The sequence below is a fragment of the Paroedura picta genome, chromosome 8 (genome assembly GCF_049243985.1).
Source record: "Paroedura picta isolate Pp20150507F chromosome 8, Ppicta_v3.0, whole genome shotgun sequence".
Lineage (NCBI taxonomy): Eukaryota > Metazoa > Chordata > Lepidosauria > Squamata > Gekkonidae > Paroedura > Paroedura picta.
Window position 1 is genome coordinate 57471563 of NC_135376.1, and position 22368 is coordinate 57493930.

Consider the following 22368-nt stretch of genomic DNA (forward strand, 5'->3'; position numbering starts at 1 on the left):
CCCTGTAGATTTTGGTTTACTCAGCTGTGCATTACTCAGGTTGAAATACCATACAAGCTTCTCTAGAATTATAGACTAAAATACTTAGCAGACATGTCCACAAGGTGAAGTGAATTTACCAATTCATTTCTTAATCCCTTCCTGATTGGCAATGAAGTAAAGCAGGAATAGATCAGTTCTTCCACTGCTTTCTTCTTGTTTATGTATGGTTATAGTTTATATAGTTCATTTTTGGAGTTAGGCCATTGTTAAGGGATGAAGTTTTCCCTTAGAGGGTTATGGCTCAGTGGTCGTGCATCTGCTTGGCTTGCACAGGGTCCCAGGTTCTATCCTTGGCACCTCCACTTAACAGTCTCAGATAATAGGTGATGTGGAAGACCTTAGCCTGGGATGTGGAGAGCTACTGTCAGTCTGAGCAGAAAATATAGACCTTGATGGACAAATGGCCTGGTTCAGTATAAGGCAGCTTTTTGTGTTCTTAGATAGTCCAAATTACTCTTTTTTCCTCAGCCACCTGTTGGTTAACTGGCTTGTATGCCATCTCTTGCTCCAGTGACATAATTTCATTGACCAGTTCCTAATAACTAGGCAAGGGGTAGCTGTACTGCTAATAGTGTTGTGTGCTTCACATTAACACTTTACGTACCTGAAGTCTATCATGAGGCCATATCATGTCTCATTAAAGCAAACTATGAAGGTATAGGCACATAACCCCATTAGATAAGACAGTATGTAGAGATCCAGGAAGTTCTTGTTTGTTTGTAAATAATCTGATTCCAAGTCTATTTTTTACTTTTTTAACAGTTACAAACTAAAAATGGACGTGTTGTGGTTCTAGATTATGTTCTCTTCTTTTTAGCTGTTTCCTTGGCTCTTGCATTGAATGGCGTCTGCACAAACACTATTAAATTAATAGTGGGAAGGTAAGTCCTAGTACATTATAACTATTGGCTGAACTTCAGTAGCAGCTGAATATAAGTAAAATACACTTTAATGCTGCTTTGGAGAAACAGTAGCCAAAGAGTTCATATAAAATAAATGAAGTAAATAAAAGCCAGCATTGTCATAACTTCTAACTCCTTTAGCAAGTGCCCCTATAAAATAAAAGAAAGGATGAAGATATTATAATGGATGTTTTTCTGCCAGCACTTTTCTTATTTAGAAATATTTAGAAAGTGTGGATTTTAAAACATTCATATTAAATTATGAGTCTTTTGCAAAAGCATTCATCGAATTGGAGTACTATTCCTCTTAGAAATCAGAGATCATACCTAGCTTTCTTTCTTCTGAAGACTGGCTCCCACCATCCTTTTATGCTGTACTTTAACAGGTGCACTGTGAAATCATGGGACTTTTTCCCCATGAGCCATCCATCAATATGATCAGTATAAATGGAAGAGTGTGTGCTCGAAGAAGCTATAAAAACAACCTGCAGCAAGGGACCAGTTATTCTTGTTTTATAATTCCTGAAACAGAAGGCTATAAGAATCCACTTGGGAGATAACACATCCATATTCCCATAAAGTGGCTGTGGAAGGGATGTAATAGGAATTGAATTTCTTCCCACTAGAGCAGTGGAAGTGACAAATCAGAGGAAAGAGGCACAGTTAAGAAAATAATACAGACAAGATATAAACCGAAATCTCAGGTTTCCCCTACAAGCTCCATTATATAAAATAGAGAAAATTAAGTAAAAGCCAGTTTAAAGAAATAGCAGGCTTCTGTTTGTTTTTAAAAAGTCACAACTGAGTATGTTTTACGGGTGTATGCTCTGTCTTACCATGCCTGAATGGAATAATTCTCATTGTTTCTATAGCTGTAAACCTATTTTTTAAATTTCCTTTGAGCCATATTTATTTATTTAACCATCCTTCTCTAAGGTTCAGGGTGGTTTGCATCATACAAATTACCATAGTAAAAGATATTTTTGTAATATGTTTTGGGTTCAGAATACCTTCCTTTTTGTCTCTAATAAATAAATTGAAATCCCTTCATTTCTCTGCTAGTGCTGACACAGAACAGCTTCCGTGAGCTGGGATTCTCCCAGAAGCCTGACTAAATCGAAATCAATTCACTGTATGACACAACTCCCAAAGCACCGTTTTGATTAATCTATATTCTTGCATGTGACCTTTTCCAGGATGTATATGGAGAAGCTCTTGTAAGTTTTGACTTAACCAATTAATGTCTGAAGAAGCTGCTCAGTATTGCCAAACAATTCCTCCTTATTCAGAACATCTTTCTCCTTATTCACCTGCTACTCTAGATTGTTAAAATTCTTACGTGTTTTCATGGCTGGAACACTGTTGAAGAAAATATCTGATTTCATTCAATATCCCTGCATAATATAAAATGTGAAGAAATTATCTCCCTCTGCGTGCATAGTCAGTTTAATGTAATGATTGTTTTGCTGTCTTTACTAATGGCTGTTTTTCTGTTTCAAATGTCTCTGGTGTTTCTTGTAGACCTCGCCCCGATTTCTTTTACCGCTGCTTTCCAGATGGAGAAATGAACTCTGAAATGCATTGCACAGGAGATCCAGATGTGGTGTCAGAAGGCAGGAAAAGTTTTCCTAGCATTCACTCTTCTTGTAAGTTCATTTCTACCCCTGAGGTACAATGTCTTCCTTGAATGTATCTTACCATTGTTCCTCCTGATTGTTCAAAACAGATTTGAGACAGAAGGAGCATCTTTGTCTTCAGTAAGGCATGGAGGAGTTCCATGATTCTGGTGTCCAGCTTCTGGAAGTCTTGGTTCATGGCACTACTGGAAATACTGTTACAGAAATATTTATTCGTCTGAATAGAATATTTTTATCCTATCTATGTTCCAAGGAGCTCATGGTAACAGTATACTTGGTTCTTCATTCCCATTCCATCCTCACAACAACTCTGTGAGGTAGGTCAGATTGAAAGAGTGTCCCAGACCTCAGGTCATCCAAAAAATGTCATGGAAGAATGGGGGGTTGAATTGTCCCACACTAACCACTACATATAATTGGCTGCCAGCAAGCCATCTTCATCCCTTGCTAAAGGACCCATTGCTGGATCCATGGGACCCAGCCAGCTATCGCACAGTCTTACATTTTGCGTTTCAGGGTAAGGTAGTTGAAAGGGCTATTGCAGACCAGCTCCAGACATATTGTATTTATTACTTAGGAATTTTTGGCACTTGACCCATACCAGTCAGGCTTCCATCCTGTTTATGGTATGGAGACCATGCTGGTTGCCCTGGTGGAAGATCTCCAGTGCCAGCTGGATAGAGGCAGTTTAGTCATTCTTGTGTTGTTAGATCTGGTTGACCACAAGCTTTTGGCCCACTGCCTCACCAGAATGGAGATACATGGGACAGCCCTTCAGTGGCTGCTTTCCTTTCTACAGAACTGGTCACAGAGGGTTGCAGTGGGATCAGACTTGTCAAACCCGTTTCGGCTCCCATGTGGGGTGCCACAGGGGCTAGTCCTCTCCCCCATACTTTTAAACATTTTTATGCACCCTCTGGCCAAGCTGGTCCTCAAGGATGGCTGCCTGGACTTCCCTCTGGAAACATTCTCAGATGTTTGGAAGCCATAGCCAGGTGGCTTGAGTAGGGTCGCCTGAAACTCAACCCTTCTAAGACGGAGGCCCTGTGGCTGGTTAGGAAAGGGGCAGACCAGGAAGTGTGTTTGTCCAACCTATCTGGGGTTCAACTCAACATCTTGCCCTGTGTCAGGAATTTGGGAGTGATCTTTGATGCCTCCCTTTCTATAGAGGCTCAGGTCCCAAAGGTAGCCTGTCTGGGATTTTTGCACCTTAAACCAGGTGAGGCTACTAGCACCCTATCTGTCCCCGGAAAACCTGGCCATGGTGATCTATATGATGATCACCTCCAGAACTGACTTCTGTAACACACTCTATGCAGGCCTTCCCTTGTTCTTAATCCAGAAATTGCAGCTGGTCCAAAATGCAGCTGCTAAGGTCCTCACTGGAACACTTTGGAGGACCCACATCCCGCCAGTGCTGAGGCAGCTGCATTGGTTGCTAGTTGCAGCCCAGGTCGTGTTTGAGGTTTTGGTTTTGACATTTAAGTCCCTTTGCGGTCTGGGACCCACATATCTTAGGCATCGCCTGTTACCTTATTCCCCCCGCAGGGTCTTGTGATCTGTGGATGTGAATCAGTTGGTGGTTCCTGGCCCACAGAAGGTTCGCCTGACCTTAACTAGGGCCAGGGCTTTTGGGGTCTTGGCCCCGACCTGGTGGAATGAGCTCCTGGAATTGCTGAGGACATTACAGGAGCTTTCACAGTTTCATAGGGCCTGTAAAATGGAGCTCTTCTGCCAGGTCTTTGGTGGAAGCCAGAATGTGGAAGATAAGAGGGCCCCTCCATACCCCCATACATATTTACATATATGTCAGCTTATCTGTGTCAGGCACTTGAGACCATCCTTGAGGCACTGGGTATGTGAGGATTGGTGGGGGGAGGGGAAGAAGGAGAGTTTTATGCCACTGAGTTTTTTACTACCAGTGGGCTTTAATTAGGGGGGGGTATGCTTTTATGTGAGTTTTATGCTCTGTGACTGTTATCTGTTGCAAGATTGTTCCAATCTGTGGGAAACAAATCTAATCTAATTAATTAATTAAAATTTGCACAAGTTGTAACTCAACAAGCCAAGTAACACCCACCAACCACTGACTTGTTGGGACAAAAATGTTTTGGCCCTGTCCCTGGCTTGGTGGAATGAGCTCCCAAGTGATCAAGGTGTCTTCCCTGTCAGGTAATTTACTCTCCACCTCCAAGGTAATATTTTTTTACCATCTCTACCCCAGTCGCCCAACCGTACTCACAATGGGATCAATAGGGTGGCATCTTGGTAGCCTATTTTATGGAAGAGATGGTGATGTTGGTATTGAATTTTTATGAGCATTTTTATCCTCCAACTTGCACATTTTATGGTAAATTCTATCATTTGTTAGCTGCCCCGAAACATTGTGAGGGGTAGGATATAAATTAAATAATAAATTAATAAATAAAGTTGTGATGATCTGTAGGGCAGCATGTAAATTAAAGCAAGGTGTTAGTACAAATGCAGACAATCTTGATGTTTTTGATTGTTTTTTGGGGAAAAATCTTTGAATAGTAGTCACTGCATGAATACAGGAATTAACCACATGACAAATTAAAATTTCTTTATAAAATAATTATAAAATTCTTTTATGCTTGCCTGATAATTTCTCCAAATGTTCATGGTAAATCCTCATTGAAGGAAATAGGATTTTCTGACTTATTTCCAAAAAAGTCTGGGAAATAAACTAAAACAAATGGAGGATGTGCCCTTTCTTTTGTGCTTCCCTGTACATTTGTATTTATTCTTAGGGAGACTCAAGAGGCAACTGGTGGTACAAAGAGCTTACTATCAACAGGATAATTCTTAATCAGAAATGACATGCCTGAGCATGATGTTGGAAAAAAGCAATTTCTAGCAAATTTTCCCATCAGCCGTTATCCTCTACCATTCTCAAGAGTAATTCCTCCCCTCCCGTTTTGTATGGAAAATATGGGTGGGGCCCCAGCAAATACCCACATTTGAATGCATCAAGGCCTGTTATAATTTCCATTCCTACAATTCCAAATTCACCCTAGTTATACACAGCAAAGTGTTGCAGCTATATGTGAGAAGTTGTTTACCCTTTTTAGAAAATGACACCTATGGTGCAGTGGAGTGACCAAATGATATCCTTTGCAAAAATGTGTGATGCATTGAGGCTGTTGTTCACGCTAAATTATATACTGCTTAAAATCAGTACTGTTTTAAAGGCTTGAGAAGCTAACTTATCTGCTTGCCATATCTCCCAATGTGTTATATGAAAGAAAAACCCCTCACACTATCCTCTAAAACTGTGTAACTTTCTGTAGAGCCTCATAGTAGATAAACAATAAGGCCTGACACATGTGTGAATGATTCTGTATCTCATTACTTGGGTAATTTATTTTGGCAGAACATATAAATTGCCTTCCTTGTAAAGGATTGTTCTTGAGATGATATGAGGTTTATATTAAAGCTCTCTCTGTGGAAATTGAACTGTGACTGAAGTGGCAGAATGCTGAGCATACATTTATCCTCAGCAGTTGTTTGGCTGGCTCAGTTAGTTAATTAATGTGTCTAATTACTGTGTATCTGGTCCTTCTGCCACCACATGCTTGGATTGAATCTGAACCAGAAAAATGGTGAGCTTTTGTGGAGCTGTAATCATGCACCATACTAGCCTTGACTCTAGGAGGTAAATGGGATTAGCAAAAAGCTGGGTTAGTCATTTTTGTGATTTATCAAGATACCAGAACTGCATATTCCCAAGAGGAGTTCCACATTAATACTTTTCTGGGTCATTTCAGATTTCTTTCACTTGTGCTTATTTCATTGAGATACATCCATATAATATTGTTGTTCTACTCGTGTTGCCTTCTTTACAGTTACATAAAACATAGTTATTTCAGAGTGTTTTGACAGTTGACATGATAAACCACGATGCATTTCCATTCTGGAAATGAGAGCTAAAAGGGATCTGCTACAGTTCAGTACAATGTTTTCTTCTTAGTGTTAGAATATGTGAAGGAAATAAATCATAGATGCAGGCAATGCGCTGTCAAGCTCCTGACAAAGACAGATTAAGATCTTTTGAAGTGGATGCTCTTTCTTGTCCTTGCTTTCAACTAATGTTTTACCCTATCCAAGCTCCCATGTTCTATTTGGCATTCAGGATGATTTTGGACTGATGCTTTTAATGAATTACATAATTACATAAAGGTCCTAGACCTGATACATAGTGTCAGCTGGCTCTTTTGCAAATCTGTATGATGGTCAAGGAAGAAGAGCAGAAAAAGCTCATGGGAGGGAAAGGTTGTACTCTGAGAATGAATCCTTTCCCCTGAGACCATGTTAGAGCCACCATGTCTGTGAATTGCATTTTCTAGACTGAAACCCACGGAATGAAATTACATGGCTGCCAGAAGAAGGTGGAAACATCTATAAACTTGCATTCCTCTATTCAGGTAACTGAGAGACCAGTGGAAAATGCTAGAACAAACAAGCAATATCTGAAACCATTTTAATGGTTAAAAGTAGCTAAAACCATTAAAATACAAGCCATCAGGCACAAGGAAGACAAAGTAATAGAGTTTTTTTGCCTTACAACATGCCTGTGAAAGACAGTAAAGTCAGATCTGTCTGGACCTCTCTACAGAGGATGTTACAGTGATGCCTATTTGGTTTCTCAGCTGAACGTGTACAAGAAGCATGGTTATAAACAATCTGACTGCAGTGGAGCAGGATTGAAGTGAGTGGCTCAAATGAACTCAGGTGCTACAAGTTGTTAATTTGGATTCCTCCCATTAAAAGTAAAACGCAAAAAGGACTTTAGTGAGTAGTGTTGGACAAGGATCTTGGAGGCCCAGGTTCAAATCCCAACTCTGCCATGGAAACTTGCTGGGTGACCTTGTACCAGTGACACGCTCTTAGTGGACAATCTACCAGTTACACAGGGTTGTAAGGTTAAAATGGAAGAGGAGAAGGATATAAGCTGCTTTGTGTCCCTGTTGGGAAGAAAATAAGTTATAAATGAAGTACCGTATTTGCTGGCGTATAAGACAACTGGGCATATAAGACGACCCCCCAACATTTCCACTCAAAAATATAGAGTTTGTTATATACCGGCCCACCCTGCATCTCCCTCTGACCAGCACTAGTGCGCAAGTGCAAGCTCTGCGTAGACAAGGGGTGGGCTGGAGCGCTGCTGCTTTCCACCAAGCAGAACGGGCCGGTCATGCCGAAAAAGCTGGCACCCCTGTCTCACTGCTGATGCTTGCCGCAGCCACGCTGATGACCCGCCGCGGCCACGCTGGATACTACACGATACTGGATGGTATGTAGAATAAGGTGGGCGGGCATTGGGAGGCCACTATGGGCCACTATGTCTATCTCAACTGAAGTGCAGCTGGCGTATAGGACGACCGCCCCCCCCCCACTTGGAGGCATGTTTTTCAGGGGGGAAAGTAGTCTTATATGCCAGCAAATACAGTAAATAAGTTTTATAAAGTACTGAATTCCCTTTTCTCATTCTGCTCTTAGTCTCTGTAATCTGGGTTAGAGTTGAGAGACAGCTGGCTGTTGTCTCTTGGAAGGGACTGTTTAGTTTTCTTAGAATTCTCAGGAGATGAGTTACTTTACCCCATGTGAATGAATGCCAGCAATTCACTCACCTAGGAAAAAATGCTGTATTGGGATGGGGTGTGGATACCATTGCAATGGGGACAAAGTTTGCTTGCTGCCCAAAAGTGGCAGTTTCATGCTCTGCTGATGGGAAGCCCAGTGGAGTAAATACAAAATGTCCCCGAAGGACATTGCCTATAGTTCTGAAATACACTGAAGTATTAAAAGAATGTTTTTTGGTCCCTTGATTTGCTTAGGAAACTCCAACATTATTTTAAGTGGGGAAAAGCATTTGCTAGTGTGTAGATTTGTATTCCATCAATTTCGGTGTAAGACTTGTCAACCTTTGAAGAGGTGCAAGAGTGCTAGCTTACCACCCAGTCACCTATATACTTTCTGATTCACGCACTGTTGGATGGATTACAGAGTGAAAACCAGCACTAGTCATGCTATTTACTGTTGACATCTGCTCCAGATTCAGTTGTGAGCTAATTATAATAATATTAAAAAACATTTACATTCCAACCTGTTCCTAAGTTCCTGTTGTTCCAGGAAGCAGTGCAGAATGATTTGCCTTTTATGTCCCTCCCCATTTTTTTCTAGAGAAGGATGGATGACGTTCATATGAATAGAACAGTAATTAGCAAAAGAACCCCTGAATTGAAGCTGACAAAATGTACAATGCATGATGAAAGACCAAACAACACAACGTCAGTATTCTTTTGGCAGCTGGTACAGTTAGTTGTCTGCAAACCAGAATGAGATGAGATGTGGAGCATGAGTATGCAAAAAGAAACTCCAACCATTGTCCAATGAATGTTTCCATCTATCCTGGCCATCTACACTGAATGGCGCAAAGTTTGTCATTTACACCAGCCTGTGAAGTCTAAGAATGTGAGCAAGGACATTTTATTCTTGTGTTAAAATATCACTACAGCCTGACCTTCCTTGATGACCACAGGAATTTCTCTGCCTCCTGTCCATTATCATTTTCCTGCCCTTCTGCCAAAGAGCTCATGGTGGCATTCACTGTTCTTTCTTTCTCCTTTATATCTTCAGGCCAGCCTATTAGGTAGAGTGAAAGATGGAGCCCCAGGTCACCCAGGGAAGTTCATGGCAGAGTAGGGATTAGAACCCAGTCTCCCTAGTGCTATTGTGATACTCTACCTTAACCCTTCTTTTTTGCAGATAAGAAATCCATGAAACATTCTCCAGGCTTTGAAAAACCCCAGAAGTGGCTCAATTGTGCAGAATATGGTTGGGAAGTGTAGCTGTGTACACACCCACCTGGGGCCCCTCCCCCTTTCCAGCCCCTCCAGGCCCATCATGGCCCTTTGGGGGAAGGTGCAGGTCGACTTGACCATATATGGTCATATCACTCGATAATGTTTAACACATTTAAAAAATATGTTAAAAATTAAGTAACTCTCACCCACTAAGGAAACCCTTCCAAGGCCATCAAGAAATCCCAGGGTTTTATGAAACACTAGTTGAGAAACACTAGTTGTAATGAAAGCTATGGCAAATCTAGACAGCATCCTAAAAAGCAGAGACATCACCCTGCCAACAAAAGTGCGTTTAGTCAAGGCTATGGTCTTCCCAGTTGCAATGTATGGCTGCGAAAGTTGGACCATAAGGAAGGCCGAGCGTCAAAGAATTGAGGCTTTTGAACTCTGGTGCTGGAGAAGACTCTTGCGAGTCCCTTGGACTGCAAGGCGAACAAACCGGTCAGTCCTAGAGAAGATCAGCCCTGACTGCTCTTTAGAAGGCCAGATCCTGAAGATGAAACTCAAATACTTTGGCCACCTCATGAGAAGGAAGGACTCCCTGGAGAAGAGCCTAATGCTGGGAGTGATCGAGGGCAAAAGAAGAAGGGGACGACAGAGAATGAGGTGGATGGATGGAGTCACTGAAGCAGTAGGTGCAAACTTAAAAGGACTCCAGGGAATGGTAGAGGACAGGAAGGCCTGGAGGATCATTGTCCATGGGGTCGCGATGGGTCGGACACGACTTCGCACATAACAACAACAACAACAACAACAACAACAAGTTGTAATGACTGGGGAAGGCACTGGCAAACCACCCCGTATTGAGTCTGCCATGAAAACGCTAGAGGGCGTCACCCCAAGGGTCAGACATGACTCGGTGCTTGCACAGGGGATACCTTTACCTTTACCTTTTTTAGTTGAGAAAGGCTGCTCTAACCATTGAATTTTACTCTTTGGCCATTAGCTCGTTCAGTGGAAGCTGTAGGCTTGTATCCCTTACACAAATTGACACTGTAAGCGCAATTTGGAAATGTGTGAATAATGACCTCTAGGACTTTTCCCCGAAGCAGCATGAAATATCATCCCAACAATGATATGAGTACTTTCAATGGATTTAATAAAAAGGCGTAGAATTTGCTTTGCATTTCTGGGTCTTCCCTTGTGACCTTGTCTTTTTCTCCCACTCTACATTACTTGATCTACCCTTTCTATTCATTTACTACCATTGCTGCCAATATAATATACAGCCTGCATAAACATGCATAATTATAAAATGGTCTTTAGGTTATCACAAAATTATGCCTTTTTGTCATGTAATACAACTTGCATTGTGCCACAGAAATTTCCAGTTTTCTATCTGAATGCAGGATGATCTAAAGCAGTGTGAACTGAATGACAGTCCCCAGTGTGTGTGTGTGGGGGGGGCATTCTGTGAAGTGTGATTAAAGAACATTTAGTGTAGTCTTAACGAATTTGATTATAGCAATTTGCGGATTTCAACGGTTTTAGGGTCACAGTAAATGTGACATGGGTTAAAGCTGCAATTGATATTTGCAATAGGTTCTTTTAAAAGTTCAAGGCAATGGGAGGGAGTCAGTTGAGGCTCCATTACTCAAAGGTTCCCTCTCCATTGAGTTCTTCTTTGTCCCCCTACAGCTGTGCTTTGATCCATAAGAGAGAGAAAGCTGTAGGAACATTGAATGATGCTTGTATATTTCTCTTGTGGCAAAAAATAACAGCTAGTGGGGGATTTAGATTGGAAGAGATTACAGGAAATTCCCAATCCTATTGTCCAGATCTGATTTCCTCCCCTCGCCTCCACAGCTGCTGGATCTACCTTGTCAAGTCTCATTTGAACCAGTTAATAAAACTTGATTAACAAAAGTTTCTGTATTGTTCAGGTTTCTGTTAGTAAGGCTAAACAGTCATTTATTTTCAACAATGTGGTCACAATAGGCCTACTAAAACAGATAATTAAGTGATTGTCGGGAAGCCTTTGTGAAGAATAACTTGTATCGTTATACAATGGATAATTTAATTGAACAAGGCACACAAACAGCAGTTGGCAGCTACTCTGTGTACTTTAATGGAAGAGGAAAATAAGACCACGGGAAAATATGTCCCGTGGCAAGGTCAAGTAATCAATGTCATAACATTCATTCCAGGCTGAAAAGATGTTTCGATGAGGGAGATACCTCTCTTGAGTCTCTAAGGTAATTTGCAAATCAATAATGCTTCACTCTGAATATTTTGTAAAGGATTTTCATTGGACAAAAGTCCCTTGTTAAGTATCATCTTGGCTCTCAGCAATGTAATGCTGGGAGACTGCATGGGAAATAAACTCTTCTAAAGGCATTTTATGCATGCAGTAAAGCAATTCCAAGCAGACCAGATGCCCAGTGATAAAAGGTTGGAAATTAAATGAGAGAGATTCTTTTTAACATCATTCCACTCTTTGTTACTGTAACTAACCCACTGTTTTTAGCAATTGAAGAATGATTTCTCAGTGCATCATTTCTGAATGCCATGCTTGCTGTGAATACTTGATTTCAGGCACCAGCTGCTGCTTGTGAGGGCTTGGGAAGTCTGAACTCATTCTAGAGCTTGGGAGACAAATGATTTAAAGGTGACCTAAATTTATTCTTGGATGATATGCAGTTGCAAACTTAAATATGTTTGCTATACTAGGCTCTGTGAAATCAGCAAAATTTTAAAATTATTTTACTGTTTGTGGCTTGATTGATTGATGTGAGCAGTAAAGCTAGAGACTCTTGTTATTCTGTGCACATACATAAGTGCTGTCAAGTCACAACCAACTTATGACAGCTCTAGAAAGTCAAATGAGAAGTGGAGGTGGTTTGCCATAGCCTTCCTCAGCAGTCTTCTTTGGAGGTTTTCTCTCCAAGTACCCACCATGTTTAGCTTCCAAGTTCTGATGAGATCCAACTGTACCATGTTTTCTTCCCTCCCTGGGCTACAAAATACAGTAATTTATCATATATATGTTTAGCTAATTTATCATATATATGTGTATCTCCAATTGACTTATCTGAAATAAAATGATAAGAGGGTGCTGGGAGGAGTTGGGACTCATCACCTACCAATCAGGTAGGCTGTCCTGGCTGTCCCATCTCTGATTGGCTGTCCATCAAACAAATGGCTAATCAGGAAGGATGTCCCTCCCCTGGCTGCATCCCCCTCCAACTTCTTCCATATGGAAGAAACGCCATCCCAGTGAGTGGGTGGAAGGCCTGAGACTGCCGGCCCTTTGGAGAAGGGAAGAAGGAAACCCCCCCACTGCTCACCCCTGCCCCAAGCAGTCCTGGGCTTGCCAAGCCTTGGTGGCAGTGCCAGAAGGGAGAGGGCAAGCCAAGCCCTTCCAGGGCTATCACCGCCTTGAGCAGCTCTGGCCACAGCCTTCGCAGCCCTTGGCAGGGTTGCCTGGGGCAGCAGGGGTAGGAATGTAGTCCCTGCCAGCGCTCCCCCATCCACCCTGGGCAGTCCTGCAGAGGCCTGTAGATGCCTCGGTGGGCCTTTTTGGGGCAGCTGGGCAAGTTACGGAGTCCCTACCTAAAGGACTACCCCGGCCTCTCCAGGTCTTGGCAGGCCTGCCCAGGGTGGGGATACAAAGGGCTTTTTTGCTAGCTTGGTTCATAAAACCATGCAGAGCTGATATTTCTGTTTCTTTCAGTTCCATTGAATATTGAAATAAAACATTGCATGGTTTCCAGGTTGCAGTGTATCTGGGTATTACACAATTATGTTTGATTACATTCCCACACCCTAGGCCAATGGTTCCCAACCTTCCTAATGCTGTAACTCTTTAATACTGTTCCTCATGTTGTGGTGACCCCCAGCCATAAAATTATGCAAGTGTTCTTTCACAGAAATAGCGTGAAGATCCATTGTTCATGACTGAATATAAATTTTTTTTTTCTAGGGTTTCTCAGCTCAGTTCATTTCTACCATCCCAATTTCACTCTTTTGCCCTGTCCAGACAGATGAATGCTCTATCTCGATCTGTCCCACAAGGCTGTTGTATGGATGGTGCCCCCCCCCAGCCAAGCTGCTTGCCCTGCCGCAACCCCTATGAAAGGGTTGTTCGACCCCCAAGGGGGTCCTGACCCCCAGGTTGAGAATCACTGCCCTAAGCAATAAGATATTTCCAAAGTCTGATGAGGAATTAGTAAAAACTCTACTTTTTTGAGATAGGGACGTTCTAGAAATTCCACTTTTTTGATATAGGGTCTTGCAAGTTTCTGGGGATATTTATCATGTCCCCCAGAAGCTGGGAAATGTTCAGCTACTAGGAGTCTACATGCAGATATTCCTCCTAGATAAACATACGGGTTTTCATTTTTTGAGAAACAAATCAAACAATTTGAAATCATACATGATTTTTATGTCCTATCATTTGTTATTAACACCTGTAGTAATACGAATCTTAACTTTCCAGTTCTTTCTTTGCTTACCATGAAAATAACCAGAACATCAGATGGTAGAATATTCCATTTTTCTTTCTTGATATGCCTCCAAGTACTTGATATGCATCAATAACCCTGAATCATCCCTCAGACCTCAAAGCTAACTATATAGCACAGTAAAAATAATGATTTAGGTACATTTCCCTCTCCCAAGTGGTATTTCCATATTTTAATTTGCTAAATAAACTAGTTGTGTATGCCTCAGTTTAACTTTTTCCTGCAAATGAAAGGGCATGCGTCTCCATGCCTGTGGATCAATGGATGTGTAAATCCATTTCCATGTTTGGAAAGGTGTATAGGTACCTACAGATTTGGACATTTGAATATGATAGTCTCTGAAACAAATGGAAATTCTTGACTCCTCACTAGATGTTAGTGAAATAGAAGTGGGATTAATCTCCAGCAAAGCAGATGGGAGGTCTGCTTTAATATCCTACAGTATATTAGCTGTCTATAGATGAAATGGAAGGGTCTGAGCAGTGCAGTAAGAGAATCTGTAAATTCTTTTTGCAATTATGGCTTTATAAGATCCCAATTCAGGGAGTAAATAGTAAAAGTGAAATTGTCTCAGCTCTGTTGGATCCTGAAAGGCTTTTCTTATGTAAAATATTTTTTACATAAATAATAAATATTTAACTGTTTGACTTAGATCTGTAGGGGGCTTGTTTATGAGGGTGTGAAATGGCTTGCCATGTATCAGTTTTGTTTACTGGTATGAGCATGATCTTGGTGGAACTGTGTCTGTTACTATATATACCCATATTATCTACATATGAGATGAGAGTCACCATTTAGACCATGCTGTAGGAGCCCGTATTTTCAGAAAAGAGGTTGGCAGGCACCCTTGGCAAGGATTTTTTACAAAATGAGATCCTTAGTAGAATTCTCTATTTCAACATATTTTCTGTTCTTGAAAAAAGTGTTAACAGTTGTAAAAACTCACGACCAGTGTCTCATAAAAATTTGAGTAGGTGAAACTGATGTATCACCAGTGGATTGTAAACACTGAAGTATTTCCCAGCAAACTCAGTATTTTATTTTCATCTCTGCCTTCTAGTGCAATAAAGACTTCTGCAGGGTCTTTTAAGGTAGAGCATTCTAAGTGTGCTAGGGTCATGAAAAGGCTTTGTGAAGTAGTTCTAATTAATGCTGCTCTGATTCTCTTATACTTACTACTTTCCCTCTTATTTCTACATAATTTTAATTTTTCTGATGCTTTTGGTAATTTTGGTCTGCATTACTATTTTTATAAGAATGTTTATAAATTATACTCTGTTTATGTATTGTATGAATATTTTTTCCCCCTTCAAGGATCGCTGCCTTGTTGTGGCAAGGGGGCTTGCGTAGCTCAGTGAAGCTATGAGCTATGCCGTGCAGGGCCACCCAAGACGGACAGGTCATAGCTGAGAGCTCTGACAAAAGGTGATCCACTGGAGAAGGCAATGGCAAACCACTCCAGTATCTTTGCCATGAAAACTCTATGGACAGTTCCAATAGGCATAACGATATGACGCCGGAAGATGAGCCCCTCAGGTCGGAAGGTGTCCAATATGCTACTGGGGATGAGCAGACGGCTAGTACGAGTAGCGCCAGAATGAATGAAGCGGCTGGGCCAAAGCCGAAAGGACGCTCAGTTGTGGAAGTAACTGGTGGCGAAAAGACAGTCCGATGCTGTAAAGATTTTTATTCCATAGGAACCTGGAACGTCAGATCCATGAATCAAGGCAAGCTGGACGTGGTTAAACAAGAAATGAGAAGACTGAACATCGACATTTTAGGAATCAGTGAACTAAAATGGACAGGAATGGGTGAATTTAATTCAGATGACCATCAGGTATACTACTGTGGACAAGAATCTCGCAGAAGAAATGGAGTAGCCTTCATAATCAATAAGAGAGTAGGAAAAGCAGTCTTGGGATACAATCCCCAAAATGACAGAATGATCTCAGTTCGAATCCAAGGCAAACCATTCAACATCACAGTGATCCAGGTCTATGCCCCAACCACTGCTGCTGAAGAGGATGAAGTTGATCAGTTCTATGAAGCCCTACAACACCTTATAGAAGCAACGCCAAAAAATGATGTGCTTATCATCATGGGGGATTGGAATGCTAAAGTAGGAAGCCAAAAGATAACTGGGATAACAGGCAAGTTTGGCCTTGGAGTACAAAATGAAGCAGGGCACAGGCTGGTAGAATTTTGTCAAGAGAATACAATGGTCATAGCAAACACTCTTTTCCAACAACCCAAGAGACGACTCTACACATGGACATCACCAGACGGTCAACACAGAAATCAGATTGACTATGTACTCTGCAGCCAAAGATGGAAAAGTTCTATACAGGCAATAAAAACAAGACCAGGAGCTGATTGTGGTTCAGATCATGAGCTTCTTGTTGCAAAATTTAGGCTTAAATTGAAGAAAGTAGGGAAAAGCACTAGGCCACTCAGGTACGAACTAAATCATATCCCCGACGAATATACAGTAGAGGTGACAAATAGATTTAAGGAATTAGATCTGATAGACAGAGTGCCTGAAGAACTATGGACGGAGGTTCGCAACATTGTACAAGAGGTAGCAACTAAAACCATCCCAAAGAAAAAGAAATGCAAGAAATCAAAATGGCTGTCTGAGGAAGCTTTACAAATAGCTAAGGAGAGAAGGGAAGTGAAAGGCAAGGGAGAAAGAGAAAGATACACCCAATTGAATGCAGAATTCCAGAGAAAAGCTAGAAGAGATAAGAATGCCTTCTTAAATGAACAGTGCAAACAAATAGAAGAAAACAATAGAATGGGGAGGACCAGAGATCTTTTCAAGAAAATTGGAGATATGAAGAGAACGTTTCATGCAAAGATGGGTATGATAAGGGACCAAAATGGTAGGGACCTCACAGAAGCAGAAGAGATTAAGCAAAGGTGGCAAAATTATACAGAAGAACTATACAAGAGCGAGCTTAACATCCCTGATGACCACAGTGGGGTAGTTACTGACCTGGAGCCAGACATCCTGGAATGTGAAGTCAAATGGGCCTTAGGAAGTCTGAGCAACAATAAAGCTAGTGGTGATGACAGCATTCCAGTTGAACTATTCAAAATCTTAAAGGACGATGCAGTAAAAGTGCTACACTCAATATGCCAGCAAATTTGGAAAACTCAGCAATGGCCACAGGATTGGAAAAGGTCAGTTTACATTCCAATCCCAAAGAAGGGCAATGCCAAAGAATGTTCAAACTACCGCACCATTGCACTCATTTCTCATGCTAGCAAAGTTATGCTCAAAATCCTACAAGCTAGGCTCCAGCAATATGTGGACCGAGAACTTCCAGAAGTACAGGCAGGATTTCGAAGAGGTAGAGGAACTAGAGATCAAATTGCCAACATACGCTGGATCATGGAAAAAGCTAGGGAGTACCAGAAGAACATCTACTTCTGCTTCATTGACTATGCTAAAGCCTTTGATTGTGTGGAGCACAACAAATTGTGGCAAGTTCTTAAAGAGATGGGAATACCAGAGCATCTTATTTGTCTCTTGAGAAATTTATATGCAGGTCAAGAAGCAACAGTGAGAACTGAACATGGAATCACGGATTGGTTCAAAATTGAGAAAGGAGTTCGGCAAGGCTGTATACTGTCGCCTTGCCTATTTAACTTGTATGCGGAGCACATCATGAGAAAGGCGAGAAAGGCGGGATTAGAGGAGTCACAAATTGGGATCAAGATTGCAGGGAGAAATATCAACAACCTCAGATATGCAGATGATACCACTCTAATGGCAGAAAGTGAAGAGGAACTAAAGAGCCTGTTGATGCGGGTGAAGGAGGAGAGTGCAAAAGTTGGCTTGAAACTCAACATCAAGAAAACAAAGATCATGGCAGCCAGCCCTCTCAATTCCTGGCAAATAGATGGGGAAGAAATGGAGGTAGTGACAGATTTTATTTTCCTGGGCTCCAAGATCACTGCAGATGGGGACTGCAGCCAAGAAATTAAAAGACGCTTGCTCCTGGGGAAGAAAGCTATGGCAAATCTAGACAGCATCCTAAAAAGCAGAGACATCACCCTGCCAACAAAAGTGCGTTTAGTCAAGGCTATGGTATTCCCAGTTGCAATGTATGGCTGCGAAAGTTGGACCATAAGGAAGGCCGAGCGTCAAAGAATTGAGGCTTTTGAACTCTGGTGCTGGAGAAGACTCTTGCGAGTCCCTTGGACTGCAAGGCGAACAAACCGGTCAGTCCTAGAGGAGATCAGCCCTGACTGCTCTTTAGAAGGCCAGATCCTGAAGATGAAACTCAAATACTTTGGCCACCTCATGAGAAGGAAGGACTCCCTGGAGAAGAGCCTAATGCTGGGAGTGATCGAGGGCAAAAGAAGAAGGGGACGACAGAGAATGAGGTGGATGGATGGAGTCACTGAAGCAGTAGGTGCAAACTTAAAAGGACTTCAGGGAATGGTAGAGGACAGGAAGGCCTGGAGGATCATTGTCCATGGGGTCGCGATGGGTCGGACACGACTTCGCACATAACAATAACAAATGAATATTTTTTAAATACAAGCTGACCTTAAAACTAGATTAAATATTAGAAGCAATTGCAGATACTGAGTAAACACCAGTTTTGAACTGTAGTGGTTATGTTTTTATATGAGCAGTGGGAGGCTAGTGTGATGTATTGCTTGACATGATAAAAGTGAAAACTGTTATTCTTAGAAAACTTTTATGCAACTAAATTGCTACAGTTGGAAATTTGTGCATTCAGAAGAATATAATATGCAATGAAATGGCCCAGCCAACATGAAATATGGAGAACATGGGCCTGAAAGCCACTGCTAGGCCAAAATATTTCCAGTTTTACTGTATTTTTATACTGTATATAAAATGCCTGTAAACAGAAGTGAACACCAGTAAATTACCAAAGTAATCACTTAGAGGTTTTAACTAGAGTTCCTGCAGTATCCCCTACATAGTGATCATCTTGTACACAGGAGCATATTTTTGGCATATTCCAATTTCATGGCCCCATGTTTCTCTTCTCAATTACACTGAAAGGTAATCACAGTGGAAGTAGCCTTAGCTTCCAGAGGATTGTCCATAAAGCTATCACTGACTGCCTTGCATCAGCCTCAGGTATGTCCCGCTTGAGATGGTAACCCAAAAACAGAGAAGGAGAGAGGGCCTAACACAAAAGAAAAATAGAAGCAAACTGTAAAGGTTTACACCTCTGCAAAGAGTGAATAAAATAATAACTACACATAAATATGTATATATGTATTCACATAAACAGAAATATCAAAAACGTATCAGTTATCACAACAGTATGTACCACCAGCACTCCAAAATGTGATCAATGTTTAAATAATAACAATTCCATGTGTGACAGTATCAAAATACCACTTAAATATACATTTGATGATTCCATCAACCTGTAAATTTCATAAAGATGAATTTCTGGGTACTACTCATTTTGAAAAGTAGTATTCAATTTGTTTTGAATATCCCCATTGATCGGAGACAAAACAAGTAGTTCATCTATTGCCACATACATCTTGAGTAAGAATGAACTAATATTTATTTATTTCTTCAATTTAATCCTTGTTGCTCTTAGCCAGGCTGGCTCGTGGCAGGTTACAAATTAATCATCAGGTTTCCAATAAAATATAGTAAGCTCTTAAAAATACAATGGTTATAAAACATAAACCAGTCAAAATTCCCCTCTTAATCCCTAATCAATCCCTAATTAAAAGCATTTGCCATTGTAGCAGTGTGAAGAGAGATAACAATGACCTATCTGAGCAGATAACTGTTTCCTCAGTTGTGTTCAGTGGGCAAGATGGTATTAATGATGTGAGGTAATGTCGTGGTAGTTAATATACACTTGTACATTTGTATTTACATGGGTATACATACATAGTCATGTTATTCACACTTTGCCAAGGTTTTACATCTTCAGTTATTACCATATTGCTGCTGTTTTACATTGTTGGCACTGTATTTCTTCAAGCAGAGGCTGCATATCTGTCTGTCAAGGATGCTCTAGTTTTGAATTCTCCTGTGCTGAACAGAGGCTAGAACTAGAAGCCCTATAGCAGGTGTCCCCAATGGCCCATTATCCATGGAGTGGAAGGTCCGCATTCGGGGTGGAATGGCGGTGGCTAAAATCACCAATTATGCACGCTGCAGGTGGCAACCGGAACTTAGTTTTTCATAAGAGCAATAATAATATTAACATTAAAACTATAACAGAGGTAATGGACTATAACAATGCAAACAGGTCCAGAGCAAAACGTATGAATGGATTTTTGGGAGGGAGGGAGCAGGGTCCCTGTAGATGTTGCTAGTCACTCGATCTCAACCAAATGGCTGGTGGAAGAGCTCCCTTTTGCAGGCCCTGCAGAACTGTCTTTGCTCCATTTTACAAGTAGGACAGAGCCACAGAAAGACTACATTGTCACTTTCAACAGCATGTGCTATTACCTTCTCTAAATGCATAAAGCCAACCACAAGGTATTACTCTTAAGGGAACTTCATATGTATATTCTCTCCATTAACATATTTACCTTCTAGCAGCTAGTCAGTAATAATTTTGGACAAAAAGCTAAATAACTTGGTTTTACTGATGACAGCAGATAGGAGATTGTGCTAATTACTCAGGATATATTTTGTGATTACCTTTGCATTTTTTGTCCTTACTGTTGCTCTTAAGCTGTCCTATAAAATAATATAATATGGACATACTGATGATGGTTGACCCATTCAAGGCAGCCATCTGTGATGAAATATATGCTGGAGAGATCTCTTTAGGCTAATCTGGACAGTCAGATTTGGTTTTAATATTGAATTTTTTGTTTATGATGATTTAATTTTTATACCACCCTTCCTCACAAGTGGACTCCAGGCATTTTACAGCAGTAAAAAATAAAACATCAAAACAGTTAAAAACACAGTTTGACGTCCAATCCCCCTCACTGCCTTTCTATTTCTTTGTTGATTTTTTATTATAGTTTAAACAAGAAAGGAAAAAAATAGTTGATTGATACATAAAATATAGCTTTTGCCCTATCAAATATCTAATACAACATAAGCTAAAACAAAACTACTTATTCAGAAATTCTAGAAACCATTTCCAGTGATCGTAGCATTCTTCCAGAGGTCTACTATTAGGCTTTCTAGTTCATGCCAGACTAATCATAGGAGAAGGAACCAAAAAGAGAAGGGGAGGGAGGCCCGTATGGTTTCTAAGCACCATGGCCTCAACCATAGGCCAAGTGGAAGAGTATGGTATTCCAGAACCTTCTGAACTTTGGAAGCTCTGTCAGGCCTGAATTTCAACTGGCAATGCATCCCACCATATTGGAACCAGAACCAAAAAGGCTCTGGCTCTGAAAGAGGCCAGGCAGATATCTTTGGGGCTAGGGATCATTAACAAGTTGGTATTTGCAGAGCATATTACTCTTTGAGGAACATATTGGGAAAGACAGTCTACTTCAACTCTGCTGACTTGGCCCGTCTGATAGTAACCCTGAAGATGTATTATTGTTCTACTTTGGGCTGCTGCTGCTGCTGATGATGATAAAAACTGGTGCAAAATGGTTCAGTTTGTTTGTTTTTTGCAAACTGTAATATGCATATTTCATCTGTGTTGAGAAATCTTCCCTGGTTACTAGTTGGTTTCTGCATTCCATTCAAGATGTTAATTATTACCCTAAAGCCATTAAAACCAAGGTATTCTCATCTGACCATGCTCCTGTGTAGCAGCTCCACTTGGACAGCAGAGCCTGTTGACAATGCCAGGTAGTAGGCAAATGCAGGTGGCCACTGTTTGTTCCAGAATGACTTCTGCAACCACGACCACTATATAGACTTTTCTTCCAGAATTTGTCAGGATTTAAGACTTTTCCCTTTCAATGTAATGAAGATCAATTGTTGGGATATGTTGGCTTGTGAGTACAGTATACAATTGATTTTGAATCCAAAGGACACAATAACACAATTGATCTCAAAAGCCTTACTTTTAGATTACAATATTAGAAAATTATTTGTTGCTATTGTCTGTGTTCATTACATTTCATTCAGTATGAGTTGTAGACCTGGTCTCTGCATTTTCATCTAGTTGTCATGTGAGTCGCATTAGCTTTAAAATAGTTGTCAGCAATTACAGTTGACAACAGCTGTTACAGATTGGAGTCTTTCATTAGAAATCTAAGATAAAGCATGTAATCAGTGTATTTGGCTGTAACTGCAATAACAATAATTATCACATCCTTTGCTTTGGGAAGTGGCTGCTTGCTGATAAAAAAGGAGGATTCTTTGTGTTTCCAAGAATTATGTCACTGTGTTAGAAAATTCAATTTCTAACTTTCATTTTATCTCTTTCTCCATATCAAGCCCCACATAGTATCTTGAGACTGGAAGTTTATTCATGGAGTTTTGGGCTGGGGAGGG

General features: G+C 40.9%; 1 protein-coding gene across 9 annotated transcripts in view; it reads left to right on the forward strand.

The window, feature by feature from the left end:
* Window positions 1–22368, forward strand: part of PLPP4 (phospholipid phosphatase 4) — a 168409-nt gene that overhangs the window by 95828 nt on the left and 50213 nt on the right. For all 9 annotated transcript variants that reach the window (XM_077349938.1, XM_077349939.1, XM_077349941.1 and 6 more), the window contains 2 exons: window positions 860–923; window positions 2466–2590. In XM_077349938.1, the coding sequence (XP_077206053.1) occupies window positions 860–923; window positions 2466–2590 (189 nt within the window). The remainder of the gene's footprint in view (window positions 1–859; window positions 924–2465; window positions 2591–22368) is intronic.